This window comes from Anoplopoma fimbria, chromosome 21 (genome assembly GCF_027596085.1).
Source record: "Anoplopoma fimbria isolate UVic2021 breed Golden Eagle Sablefish chromosome 21, Afim_UVic_2022, whole genome shotgun sequence".
In the NCBI taxonomy this organism is placed as follows: domain Eukaryota; kingdom Metazoa; phylum Chordata; class Actinopteri; order Perciformes; family Anoplopomatidae; genus Anoplopoma; species Anoplopoma fimbria.
Window position 1 is genome coordinate 6,396,197 of NC_072469.1, and position 14,534 is coordinate 6,410,730.

Sequence of the window (14,534 nt, forward strand, 5' to 3'; positions counted from 1 at the left end):
CTCACCTGCATCCCAGGCGGTGAAGGGTCCCGCCGCACTAACATACGGATCTCCTGCTTGTTGGCCAGCAGCGCTCGCACAGCTTCCTGGTGGGTGGCGTGACGCAGGTCGATGGCGTTCACTTCTAAAATTCTGTCCCCGACACGAAGTCCACTTTCACACGCCAGACCGTGAGGAATCACCTGATGATGAGGCGGGTGGAAAGTTAGACACAACACGCAATTAAGGAGAAGCAAAAAAAACACAAAAAACAGAAGACAAGTCATACCTTTGAGATGAACACCCCGGGTTCATTGATGCCGAACGGGTGACTGGCGTGGTCACTGCCTCCCACGATGCTCAGGCCTAGAGGGCCACCTGACTTCAGCAGGGTTACTTCCTGTTAGGATTAAAGGTGGAAGATTTGTTGTAGCAAAAGTTTCAAGCCTGAATCTAACAAAGTGGACAAAATTAAACATTAGGTTACAGTTATGTCTACATCTATATGTCTAATAAATACAAACCAACCTACTGCGTACAAGTACTGTATCTATACAGGCATAGGCCTCTATTAAGTTAACAGTAATATCTTTAAATCATTAAAAACGGGAAAGGCTACACTCTAAAGTACACCATTATTTAAATTGGACCAAGCCTTCATACCATGTACCATCTTCTCTGGAACTGGGAAGCATTAAGAATAAGGCGGGGGCCAAATAAACAAACATTAAGGCTGAATGCCTCGGTGAGGCTTCTACAGCATGGGCCTAATACAATTAAAAGCTATCAAACACATTTAAGTACTAAAGTGGTGCATTAAAGGCCTCACCTCGATGGGATACTCGTCCTCCATCCGACTCAGGTTGTTCCCATGAAGGTTGAGGCCGTCCTCCTCCTGGTCCGGTGAATCTGAGGGCTCTGGGGGAGGAGGGGAGTGGGCTCGTGCCCGGGACTGACCCGGAGAGCCCCCTGGTGCGTTCGGGTCTCGCTCCACCAGGAGGGAGATGGTGGGGGAGGTGCCGGTAAGGAGCGCTACTGCCTGGTCATGCCTGGCCTCTGTCATGTCTACACCATTGATCTGGATCGACAGTAAAACCAACCACGGAGGGTGTCAGCCCACCGAGACGCTCCCGACAACAACGGGCCACATTTGCCCTCAACATGATGAACATCGAAAAAACAAATACATGCTGACAGTGGCATGCTGCCGTTTGTCTCCTCACATCAGATTCTACACCTGATAGCTCAAAATGATCTATTCAACATCTGAAACATTCTGATAGTTAATTCAATTAAAGTTTGTTAGAGCACCATTGTAAGTACTGTTAATCGAAGAAGAACCCAACACCTGAAGAGGCAGAGAAAAGACGGAGCGGGGGTAACAGCAGGCTGCTGCTGGCTATGTTAGCTGGCAGAACTTACTAGAGAAAAGCTACTTTCAAGCAAAGCTGTTTTCCCCAAAAGGTTTCCTAAAGTCAGCTAATGCTGCTCTCTTTTATTTAATATTTAAAGATGCACTGATTGAAGTCTAACATGCTGATTTTAACCATAATTGAGAGCAGACACAAACGTCTTTGTAACTTTTCTTTAATGGATAATTCAATTGCATGTTCATTCATATCAGAGAAAACTATTTATGAATCAGTGTCTATTTAAAATAATGTAAGATATGTTTATCATATTATATTAACTCCTACAGCGAGAGAGGGAGAGGTGGCTGTGACGGACTGTCTGTACGGCTGTGTGTGTGTGTGACTTAGCCCACCATGCATGTGTAAACTGGACCAGCAAAATCAAAAAATCAGCAATATAAGACTGGACAGCTGGTCACCAGTCATAACCGATCAGCTTCGATTTGGGGCCGATCAATAAGTGCATCTCCACTTTTAATGCCTCCTTGCCTTTGTTTACTTAAAACACAAGTGGAAGTGTGTTGTTTCTCCAAAAATCTTGATCTTAAGTCAAAAAAAGGCAAGCAGGGATGTTCTTGGACCGCTTTGTCAAAGAATTATTGAATCTTAAGTTTTGCTAACCTTCATATTTTTTAAGATTAATAGGTAGCTTTCAGGCATGCACAATCTTTAACGATACTCCGGTCAAAAGTGACAAGCAGAGGTCAGCACTGACCCGACAGTACCAGCTCTTACCACCGGCTGATGTGCTGCCACTTAAAGGCTCAGCCCACTCCACCCCGACACCATACCCACCACCAAGCAGGCAAGGAGAATCACTTGATACATTAGTGAGCATGCAGATGCAGAGAAACGTGAGAAAGAGAGAAAAAGAAGCAGTCTACAAATCCACACAAGAAGAAGAGGAGAGTGAACCCAGAAAGAAATCAAAGAAGATCATTCACAAAGCTTTTCTGGGATTACCAACGAGAAAGATGGTCATTAAAGAAACAGACTAGTAGCACTTTCACATTTGGCACACTAGGGGAGGAGCCTCAGGACAAATCAAAATTAACCATCAATTATCGGTTAACAGTAAAACTGTGTGATGTGTGTGCAAAACATGCAACTTAAAAGTAACTGAAATGCTGACAGGAAAATATTAAAAATGCCAAGCTTGGAGTTTGATCAGCACAGAAAACAGAAGAGCATGGAGAAGTCATGCAGGAAACCCTTAGCAGTGAAACATATAACTTAAATGCTGCACTATTAAACTTTTAAAGTGCAACATAATCTGAATCCGAGCAGATACTCTGGGTTAGAATTAGTAGTAGTCTATTAGTATTCTGTCTCAGCTGCCAATTTATGGTTTGGATGTGTGAGAGTCTGATGAGTACATTTCTCTGCATGTGGTAAACATGGGACCTGACTCAAGATAGTCTGATCCTGATATGGCAGGACTTAACTTGAGTGATGAGAGCAGTGTTGTAGGCACATATAGCAATGATGACCTACATGAAGCATTTCCTTTACATTGCATAAGCTGGGAAAAAGACCCCAGATTACTTGCCTAATACATTATCAGGCAATGTTCTTTAAAAACCTCGAAAAATGTAAAACCAATGTCTACTGTTGAATGTTTACATTATTTAAAAGAAGATAATTGTATTTCTTATCCTTTTTTTCCCTGTAACCAAGGTCAAAGGAGGAAAATGCTTCACATTCTCACACAGATGTAAACATTGTAAAGGAAGCCTTGTGTTGTTCACACTGAATGATGGAGGTGTCGAGGAGATGAGTGTTACTCACAGAGATCACCCTGTCGCCGACATGCAGTGTGCTGTCTCTGTGTGCTGCTCCCCCTTCTGCAATCCGAGAGATGTAGATCGCCTAAAAACAAACGAGAAACATTTTCAAATATTTGTGGATAAATTACTCACAATTACTGTGCACTTTTTGTTTGTTGTTACATTTACGAGAGGTTGCTAATGTTCTGTATCTGTAAGGGGCAAGTGGGAGAGTCTACGTAATTTCCACAAATATTTGCTCGCCTCTCCTGTCTGTGTATCATATTAGACAGGGTCTGGTGCAACAGTTTACAATGCTGCGATGAATCAGTGTGCTAAATGTGAGCTGTCTAGAAGCTAAGTTATCCGAGACAAAACACAACTAACTAAATACAGTGTGCCAGAGGTAATAATAAATGGATTCTGAGATATTAGCAGCCCATAATGGAACAAATCGTAATAAAGAAATTGTGCACATAAACACAGAAACCTACACATACATTACAACTGATTAACAGCATCGTCGTTCATTAAGACACATTAGGATTCTACAGCACAAGCAGCAAAAATCAAGACCCCACAGACAAATTACGCAGTTTGTTTAACTAATAACAACACAGCTGAACTCTTATTCTGCCTTAAGCTAAACAAACTGTGCAAACACATGCAGGAGGTACTGCACCAGATCATCCAACAACCAAGCGAGTCAATGCATCCATTTCAAAAAGCTTTTTTTTTTTTTTTTTTACAGTCAGACCTGCCTAAATCATACGTTTATGAGTCCTTTCCTCTTTGTGGGCTCGCTGAGCTGCATGAGTTGCAATGCGCGATTGCACTGGCCCAAATATTCACCTCACCCTGTCCAGTTATAGTGGACTGATCAGGTGTCAGGGTTGGCTATTCATATCTCCGTCTCCCTGGTGATGACTGTAAACGTCGCGGCTAGAATAGACGCCGTTTAAAGACGGATCTCTGTGACTGGGACGGTTACTGCACTATAGTGACCTAACTGTGTGTGGTAGATTTTATCTTTAGATCATCCATCAGTATCAGCTCGATCTTTAAACTGAAACCCTATGATCTCAATCGACTACGGACTTCGCTTGAATGCAATTGTCAGACTTGAACTTTTGATGGAAAGCTTTATATATTCTGAATGCTTAACGTGCGCCATTAGAGGACAGTGCATTTTAATGTATGTAAAAATGGTTGGGTAATAATTCATTAAGGGCTGCAACTTACCATTATTTACATTATCAAGTAATCTATCAAACATTTTCATTAACAAATTATTGTTTTTCACACTAAAATGTAAAAAAGAAAATAGTGAAAAATGCTGTTTCTTAGATTCCAAGGCGATGCTTTTAGATTGCTTTTTTTAAACAGTCCACAAATCAGATAGATATTTGCTCAAACCTCATACATAACAAACAAAATTATGAAAGAATTACTGATTTGACTGATAAAACCAGATATTATCAAAATCAACTAATAAAAAACTAATTTAAAAAGGTTCCTAACGATATTGTGATTTTCATTTCAACTCTATAGCCTTATCTAATACCATGATGTATACAAGGCACTTCACTGGGACAGAGACATAAACTATAGTGGCAAATGGTCAACTTTCTCCTTGTAGTCCTTAAAAGATCTTTGTCTATGTTAAGTGAGAGTGTAGTTATGGTTGTGATTTGGCGTCTCACCGTGTCTGCCGTGCGGAAGGGCGTGGAGCCCTTTCCCCCGGCGATGCTGAATCCGAGCCCCTTGTCGTTTCGGATCAGGCAGGTGGAGAACCGCTGGTGAGGCACGCTGGGAGTCGCCTCCATGTTGAAGGCGATGCCGCTGCACCGTCTCTCCCGTGGGAAGTAGTCGTCCTCCGGCCTCAGCGGCGTGGTCGTGATGGCGTTCTCTGGCTCCACCATTCGCTCCCGCAGCACGGACATGGATACTGTAGCACCGGAGCTGCGGAGAGCTTCAACCGCCGTGTGATGCTCTGCTTCGTGGAGGTCCACTCCATTCACCTGAGACAAACACACAGAGAGAGTGACTGACTTGTAATGCTGTAAAATTAAATATCTTTAATTATAAGGAAGATGTTGCTAAAGAAAAAGTAGACAGAAAATACTTTACCTCTAGGAGTTTGTCTCCCACTTTAACACCCGCTCTGGCTGCAGGACCCTCTTCAGATACTCTGGAGATGAAGATTCCCTGAACACACAAACAAAAAAAAAAAGAAAATGAGTATAATCTATGGCTTCTAATATTTTCAACATATCAAGACTCCAGGTACACATCTTACCTCATCATCCCCCTTGTACGGTGTGGATCCTTTCCCTCCAGCAATGCTGATTCCCAGGCCGCCAGTTTGTCGCATGATGGTCAGGTTGTGCTGCAAGTTGAGGAGGGGGGAGTCAGCACAACTACTAGTGAAACCCTCCAGACACCACTCAGCTCAGGACAGATTCAGGGAGGCCAGCCCACAATGGTGTTAATATAAAATAAAAACATTTTAAAAAAAGTTTATAAACATTAATTTACACATCTTTAACCTTATGATATAAGTTATGGGTGACCTCCCTTCTTCTGCCAGAAGGTGGTGTCAATCTTATCACAGCAGCATCCTGTCGTCATGCCAACAGATGGATTGAGAGATACTTTGACTTGTCCGGAGCCTAATGTCAGTTTTAAGTGGAAGCTGGGTGATTTGTGCCTTCAATTTAGCTTTAAAGACATTTTAAGTATGTAAGTTTTAAAAAGCATGGTCAAATATATTTCGTTATCTACGAGCAACCACTTAACTGACAGTTGACTTCAGACATAAAGTGAACAAACAGACTGTCTAAAGCCCTCTTCTATTGCCCTCACGGAGCTTGTCCCTTACTGAAAACATACAATGTGTCTTTGTGTATATACGGGATGAGGGACTTTAAAAAAATGTGAGGGAAACACTAAGTAAGACGTAACAGACTGTGTATATTCTGTGTACTTGCAAGCCATGCAAAAAGGGGGAGGAACGCTGAGAAATGAGGGGACAGGTGGAAGGAAAGGGGGAGAGTAACAGATGAATAGAGTGTGTGGTGTCCTGGATGTGGCGGCGGGTTTGGCCATGTAGTGTTGACACCCCAGCACTTGTAGTAATACACTACATTACATTATTAATTTCTTATGCAAAACAAAAAAATCAGACATGAATACAAATGTCTTTGAGATCACAAATACTTAGATGGCAGATACAATTTGCATGGTATATTAAGTGACACTTAAATGTTTAAAACAACAAGTTTCAGTACAGATTTTCTTCACCAAGACTAAACACCATAGGAGAGTATTCCTTAATAACACTATAAACAAAAGCATGCTAAAAAAATATTGTTTGCAGATGACTTAAATTTTGCATTGCTAATCATCTGTAGATTTCTTTCATTTTATTCTATAAATGTTATACACTATGAAAATTAGACTGCTGAGAAGTAAACTTCCTCCATCTTCATCGGTCTGGAGCTCGTCCTCTGGTTGGCGGTTGAGTTACCTACTATGTACCAAACAGAAGCCCCTGGAGGAAGCGGGGGAAGCAGCCCATTCATTCCAGGGCAACACAGCGTGAACAGGGGAGGAAAAGGAGCGAAGCAGCAGAAGCAGAGGAAAAGATGGAGGAGCGGAGACGGAGTGTGGCAGAACCTGATGCTGGACTGGGATTTATACTGCTGTGTCTACAGTCACAGTTTGAGATAACTGGGGTATTTCCAGCAGATTAGAAGAAAATGACGTGATGACAAATTGGCACCCTTATGCTGCCTTAGATGTATAAAAATTTGAGAGATATTTATCAACCTGAGTACGACAAAAACTGTGGGCATCCAGGGAACTAATAATTACTGAGGAAAGTCAGGGTTTCTGACAAATTACTAACATTTGGGCCAATATTTTGGGGGTTTTGATTTAGCAAGCAGATATCCACATAACGAATATCCGGACCAGGAATGTTTTCTTTTGTGGGGCGGTTATTGTTTAAAATATAATTAGCAACTTGAGGCGCAAGAATGTGTTTGAGTTTGAGTTGAGAGACGACTTCTACAACTGGATTTTTTTCAGTCCTCTTAGGCTCTCCACGCGGACTGTTAACCTGCATGCAACCAAGGCCTACATTTTGAAAAAGTCCTGTGACTGAGAACTCTCATAAGGATACACTAGACATCCCACAGATGCATGAATACGGTCCTATTGATGAAAATATTAAAAGGTGACTGATTAATCATCAGTTATTTGTTATTATGGACTTTCAGGGTAGAGTTAACTAACTAAATAAGTCGGCACGGTCTGAATCATTTCATAAATTTCAGTCTTCAAAATGTGAGGGGTAATACGGTTGTCACATAATTATTCCTGATTTGCAAAGAATTAGTTAGCATGTGTGCAGCAGATGGTTAGCCATTGCTAACCTCACTGGCTTAAGACTCAATTATAAAGACGACTAAGTGCATTATTAAATAGTATTAAAGGGGTCAGGGATTCTGGAGAAATATTATTGATATTTGAACTCAACACCTGAACAAATACCTCCTCCAAATGAACCGTCTCACTCACTCCCAAGGTGTTTGTCTTTATGCATAAATGGCCTGTCCCCTCTCCACTGCATGAGCATGAACACCCTCTGTTGCTGATTGGCTGGAATAGTTTTGTGTGGTTAAGTTCAAGCCATTTAGTTTGTTTGTCCTTCATGTTGTATATGAGCACTGATCGTTGAAGTGTTTTAGATTAGAAACGATGACTCCACCTTTAACTGAAGTCGTTTGGACACATGGATGCAACCGAACAATTTGTCAATGGTTTAAGAGATTGTTTCATTTCCCAGGATGCACTAAAACACAGCTTATTAGTGAAACGTCATTTCAAGTTTACTCCCGCAATGTGTGAAAAAACAAAACAATAAATGTAATAAATAAAACTTGAATACTTGGTTCCTGCATTCAGGTTCTGCCACGCTGGCCGTCTCAAAGATGAGTTGTGGTTAGGGGGTCCCTAGTGATTGGCTTGGATTAACCATGGATTTTTTCTGTTGGGGAACTTTTCCACCTCTGAGTACAGGTGAATGAGTGGGTGAGTCGGGGACACAGAGAGACAGACTGGACGGGAAAGAGTATGTACAGACCTCTTCCTCCTCAATTCGAGCAGGTTCAATCAGCAGATTATTGACTTGATCAAATGACACCCCCTGTTAGGACAGGAACCAGCGAGAGGCATGCGGATTAGTCAGGCCAAAATAAAAATATGCTCTCACACACACACACACACACACATACATACACAAACACTGGAAAATAAAAGAAAAAACTATTTTCTCACACTTTCCATAAACTTCACCAAACACCAAACACTCGACCTGTCTGCTTTGCAGGTTGTGGGGACTTTCAGGTCCACTGGGATGGACCACCTTGAAGCAGAAGTAATCCCACACTCACTCCCCAGCCACCAGAAGCAAATACAGGCAGAGATGGAAAGACAAGACCAAGGAGCCGAGCTACAGTGCAAAAACACACAGTGTAGAGAGAGCGGATAACAGAAGGCAAAAAGCTCCCATACCAAAAGTAAGCCCAGCCTCCACACCACAGAAAGCAAATTCCTCCAGGAGCAAGCTTTAATTTAGATAACAAGCCTACTTTTGTACAAGTTTTTACACTTTCAGCCTACATATGAGGCAAAAATATCTACAAGATGACTTTCCAAATGTAATTCACAGATAGTTCGACAAAAAATGTTTTCAAGAAAATCAGAGAAATCATAAATATAATTTTGATTTTGAAGAACAAGAATCTTACGCTCTACAATAATTTAAACATCCCATAAAAAAAGACCCGTTATCATGATATGTCACAAACAAGGATCGTTGGATCTCACATTCCAGCTCTGCCAATATATGTTCTGGTTGGTCTGAGGTCAGCCACACAAACAGACCCACATTCATATTCACAAACACACACACAAAACAGATTTGGTGAGATAATGTTTGATCACAGTGTTAAAAAAAGAATTTCTAGAATCAGCATGATAAATCAGAATATTTCATTAAGTCCCCCCAAATATTAATAATCAATAGGAAGATTCATTTTCATAAGCGGCACAAGAGCAGATTTCACTCATCACCCATTCATATCTACAAACACACACACGCACAATGTTACAAAAAGTGTGTGAAAGTGTCATTATTCAATTACATCAGGAGATGGCTGATAATATGGCGAGAAGTTTAGTACTGAACTGGGCCAGTTGTTGTGCAAGAAAAGCCTGCAGCTGCTTGTGTGGTAGCAACATTATCATTTAAAATCAAATAATTTATATCTGGTGTGTTAGTTGTGCATAAGAAGAAACTATCCCATGTGGAATCAGAAAGATTTAAAGTGAATTTCACCAATTTGTCTCCAAGTATGAGACAGTGTTTGTTGTTTGTATGTCAAAGAAATCTAATTGATGTGAGATATTGGAAAATATTATCAGCAATGACCTCTGAGTGTTTGTAGGCGTTTGGTGAAAGACATCTCGTCTTTGCAGGGGACAGAGAAAACACAAAGCAAAGTTCTGAGACTGTTGTAAACTCCTGAGAAAACCACTGCCCTCATTTCCACAATGACCCTGCATGCAATGCCACATCCTTAATATATGCTGGCAGCCCACTCCAAACTGAATGCAACTTGCAAGGTGGTAAAGGGCACTCTATGCATACAGTATTAAGTGTTGCATAGATGCAATGAGCAAGCAAAAAATATATTCAAGTTAAATATATTCTCACAACATGAACGAAAAATTTAACCATAAAATAAGTGAATTTACTGATTTGGTGTGTGATGTGTCTACGATACAACTTTTCTGCATACTGCATGTTCTGTACCACTAGATTTCTATATGTGCACAAATGTAGGTAGGGAAGTTAATGTTTTTCTACTTATAATATGCACCAGCTTCTATGCCGCTACCCTTTTATATTTATTATTTGCACCCTTCCAGTGGTGGGATCTCTCCGTTACCTTTACTTGACTGGAGTTGACCTGCAGCCGGCTGTCTTCGAGCTCCTCCATTCTGTTATGATGCTGAAGGATGCATAAACTTTGCTCTTCCTCCTCGTCCTGCTCGTCCTCAGCAGCCTGTGTCGGAGAGTTGAGGCTGTCAGGACTGAAGCCCTGCAGCAGAGCAGCCACCGCCTCGGGTTTGGGCAGCTTGTTGATCTTGAAGTGCTTCTTGTAGTGCGGCGTGTCCTTTCTGATCAGACGCTGCTTCTCTGCGGAAATAGGCGGCCTCTCTTCCTCTTCACTCCTCTCACCGTCCTCCCCGTCGTCCTCTTCCAAACCGCGGATGATGGGCTCCTCTGCAAAGTGCACAGACGGCTGGAGAAAAGAGGAGTTTGAGATTTAAATAGTTAATCACAGAGAGTTTTTTGTCAGTAAGAAGGAACAACTGGGAAATAACATACAACAAAACAGTGTTATGCATAAGATGTTTTAAACATTCACCTCAATGTATTCCACCTCCATCTCATCCAGCTCGTACTCATCCTGATGGTAGTGGCCGTCTACTAGGTCCTCCCTCTGCGAGGCTGCAGTCCTGTTTAGTCTGTCCTCATGGGAAGTGGCCGACAGCGTGCTATTGGACACCTGGGAGTCGTGGCTCTGATTGGAGAGGTCACTGAGCCAGAAGCACCACTTTCATTAATTTTCTCCTACATTACATTACATTACAGTCATTTAGCAGACGCTTTTATCCAAAGCGACTTACAATCAGTAGTATATTACATATCATTCACCCATTCACACACTGATGACAGGCTACCATGCAAGGTGCCACCATCAGACTCTAACTAACATTCATCATCCAGTCCACACCGATGGCAAGCCTTCGGGAGCAACTTGGGGTTAAGTGTCTTGCCCAAGGACACATCGACTGCCAAAGCCGGGTATCGAACCACCGACCCTCTGATTGGAGAACTACCTTGCTCTCCACTACGCCACAGCCGCCCCCGCGCATTAACTTATATATCTAAAAGAGTACGAAACTGCTTTTTGACTATTTCCTACAATAGCGGGTGATTTATGTCACAACCCAGATACATTAGAAGAACAAAAATACATCTCTAAATGTTAACTGACTGTTAATCATTATACAGTATGAGGATGTACCTGTTGATCGGGGGACTCTTCCTCTCCTTCAGCTCTGGACGTGTAAGCTTCATTCCTCCTCTCCTCAATCACTTTCTTCATGACCTTCAGCTCACTAGGGTGTGGTGTGGCTCTGCGCTGAAGGCCCTGAAACAAAGAAAAACACAATTAAAGCAAGAATAAGACAACAAATATGCGTTAGTATAAAGCTGTTACAAATACTTTTGTCAGTCATAACCTTGAGAGTGACAAAGAGATAATCTCCATTCTTGTGGACTTTATGTTTCACTTGACATCTGACAATTGCAGTGAAGCAATGCAATTTTAAATCAGGATAAACTAAAATAACATGCAGCAGATATTTAGAGTATCAATGCTGATAATTAGGAGGGCAAAACTAAAAATGATTTTGAGCAAAATGACATGAAGAGGACACGAAGTGACATTGTATTGTTGTGTTCCTCACTCTGCGTTCTGCAGCGGCCTCATCATCTTCATCCTCAGCCTTGGTCTCTTCCTGGAACTGAATGACTGACACTCGGTTCAGGTTGCTGTCCGTCCAGCTGTCATCCACACTGTTCTGCAGCAAGTTCTCTGTGGATCATGAAGGAAAAGGACAGAAAGATGTCAAACTGAATTTATGTTCCTGAAGCTGTCCATCTGACAGAAAAGTCTCACAATCCATATGTGGCTTTACAAGCTAAAACTAGTCAGCTGACTGACTAAAAACTATACAAAAACGACATTGTAAATCTCTAAGTGTTACTCACCTAGACTTGGCGAAGGCTGCTGGGGGAGTAAATAGCAGGTCAGCACCTTCTCTCCTGTTTGCTCATCATCCTCCGTCTGGAACTTGAGCATCGGCTGTGACTGGTTCTCTGCGAGCCACATGGCCTTCAGGTTGAGGTTTGTGAGGGCAAAAGGCAGGTTTTGTAATCTGGACAAGAGAAGGGATGAAAGATGATCCACAACCTTTTCCTTTTTAGTGAGTAAAACAAAATAGCATACCCTTAATACGTATATAATCTTAAATAGTTGAATTGGCAATCACAAAACTCTCCAAAAACTAAAGTTAAGAGTTCAAAGAAACGCTATAATTGGATGCATTCATAGGGACATTGGTGCTGTTAAAAGAACACAAAGAAAAATAATTACAGGGATAACTTTCATAATTCTGCAGACCCCTTAATCCCTCTATAACTTTCCGGAAATACTAATGCCTTTTACAATGATGCATTGCTTAAGGTTTTTCCGATGCATAATTCCCATGATTTAGCACCACAGCCTTGAAAGTACAACTACATTAAGTTATATTGTTTGCTCCTGTTCACATTAAAAGGGCAAAATTGGAGGAGCAGTGTCTCTGCAGGATGCTGGTGATGCTAAGAGTCTAAATCTTTGACCTCAACACTGAAGGCTTTTATGAATTATTTACAGTTAAAAGGTGTTAAGTGAGGTTTACCTGTTTCCGGCTACATCCAGCACATGCAGCTCGGTGGCATCTGCAAGCTCAGCAGGCAGTTTGGCCAGGTGATTGTCTCTCAGCGAGAGAACGTTGAGGCTGGCACAGCCGCCCAGCTCTTTGGGCACGCCGCCCAAACGGTTGCGGTCTACATTCAGGTTGGTCAGCTTCTTCAGCTTGCCCAGCGAGCGAGGAAGTGACTTTGTGGGAGTGAGACAGAAGTTATTAATGACAATGAGGCTTAATAGCTGTTATTTGGACTTAAAGGTATTAAAGGGCATACATGAATCCCAACTGGGTCAGTGTGAATTTTTTTTGTAAGTGGTTCATAGCTCCATACCTGTAAAAGGTTCTCTGTCAAGACGAGTTCTGTGAGGTTTTCACACTCGCCTATTGAATCAGTCAGGTTAGTCAGTCTATTCTGGTCCACCTTCAAGATGGACAGCTGTTTCAGACAGCCTGGACAACAAACACAAAACCAGTTAACAAAACACAGGAAACAGTGATACAATGCAAAACACAATGCTATTGTACAAAGTGTTGCAATAAAACAACACTAGATGTTACGTGTTGTGATCTTTTTTAATATGGACCCAATCATTTCAAAACATATGAACAGAGCTTTTATTGTTGCCTGTGCCTCTCTTCACTTGCTTTATTTTTCCAGTAGAGGGCAGTGCTGTTCTTATTAAACAGAGTACTGTCTGCTTTGGGCCTGCAGCAGGGTTTGTGTCTTAATTAGATGGCAAACTTTCCTGAATCTTTGGGGTTCTTTCCCATCAACTAATGTTGGCCTTATTCTGTCTTGCCTTTTTTTTTAGAAACATTAGACACTATTCTATAACAGTACATGCACAAATGATGTGTTCACAGGAGCTATCAAGGTAATAAACTGTGAGGACGGTCACAACAGAGATTAACCTCAACGCAAGACGACATCTAGAAAGTCACAGTGTTGGCAAATTAAATATAAATGTAAGCGTACATATCTGGTGAATTAGTTTGTAATGTGAACATCACATTTCTTCTGTTTACTTCTCAATCACTGGGACAAAAGATGAAATAGTTTCTGCCGCGATAACTTCCCAGTGTTGTAAAATTCTGCCTGTTACAATTACAAACCATTGAGCATTGTTTTGCCGTCTGATAAGGACCTTAGACGCAGTAATCTGCATCTCAAACTGGACTTCCTGGATCATACTTCATGTCTCACTAGTACCTTAAACAACATGCCCCCCCATCAACACTATGTTTGGTCTGAAACCCTGCTGAGTGACTCTTTCTCTCTTTCCCCCTTGTGATGTTTCACCTATGCTGTCTGGGACGACATCCAGCAGGTTCTGTGTGAGCAGCAGGTCGGTGAGAGCCAGGAGGCCGTTAAGCTCTGAGGGAAGCTCCTCCAGACGATTCTCAGACACATCCAGACACACCAGTCTCCGGAGGTTCCCCAGCTCCTACAAACACACGATAAATACAACTTGCAGTGAGTCACGGAGGCACAATACAAACATGACCGTCACTACACAAACAAGGAGAAGAAACCTGCTTGTGGAGTTTATTCTGCATATAAGTAATGTAGTTTTATAAAAATAATAAAAAACATTAAAGAGAAAAAGGGTTGAGTTCTTGCAAAAGGTCATCTTTTAAAAAACATTTGTATTTTCCTGTACTTACTGGTGGTAATGAGGACAACTGGTTACGGTCCAGCCATAGCTCCCTCAGGTTGGGGAGAGCACCGAGGGTGTCCGGCTAAGAGATGGGAGGAAGCAGA

General features: G+C 41.8%; 1 protein-coding gene across 1 annotated transcript in view; it reads right to left on the reverse strand.

The window, feature by feature from the left end:
* scrib (scribble planar cell polarity protein) overlaps nt 1-14,534 on the reverse strand; it is a 66,139-nt gene that overhangs the window by 21,324 nt on the left and 30,281 nt on the right. The window contains 17 exon segments of the mRNA XM_054623180.1: nt 6-182; nt 269-379; nt 809-1,057; nt 3,180-3,260; nt 4,861-5,178; nt 5,288-5,365; nt 5,457-5,546; nt 8,307-8,369; nt 10,177-10,533; nt 10,660-10,838; nt 11,316-11,448; nt 11,768-11,895; nt 12,072-12,238; nt 12,764-12,963; nt 13,104-13,222; nt 14,073-14,217; nt 14,438-14,512. Of these exon segments, the coding sequence (XP_054479155.1) occupies nt 6-182; nt 269-379; nt 809-1,057; nt 3,180-3,260; nt 4,861-5,178; nt 5,288-5,365; nt 5,457-5,546; nt 8,307-8,369; nt 10,177-10,533; nt 10,660-10,838; nt 11,316-11,448; nt 11,768-11,895; nt 12,072-12,238; nt 12,764-12,963; nt 13,104-13,222; nt 14,073-14,217; nt 14,438-14,512 (2,670 nt within the window).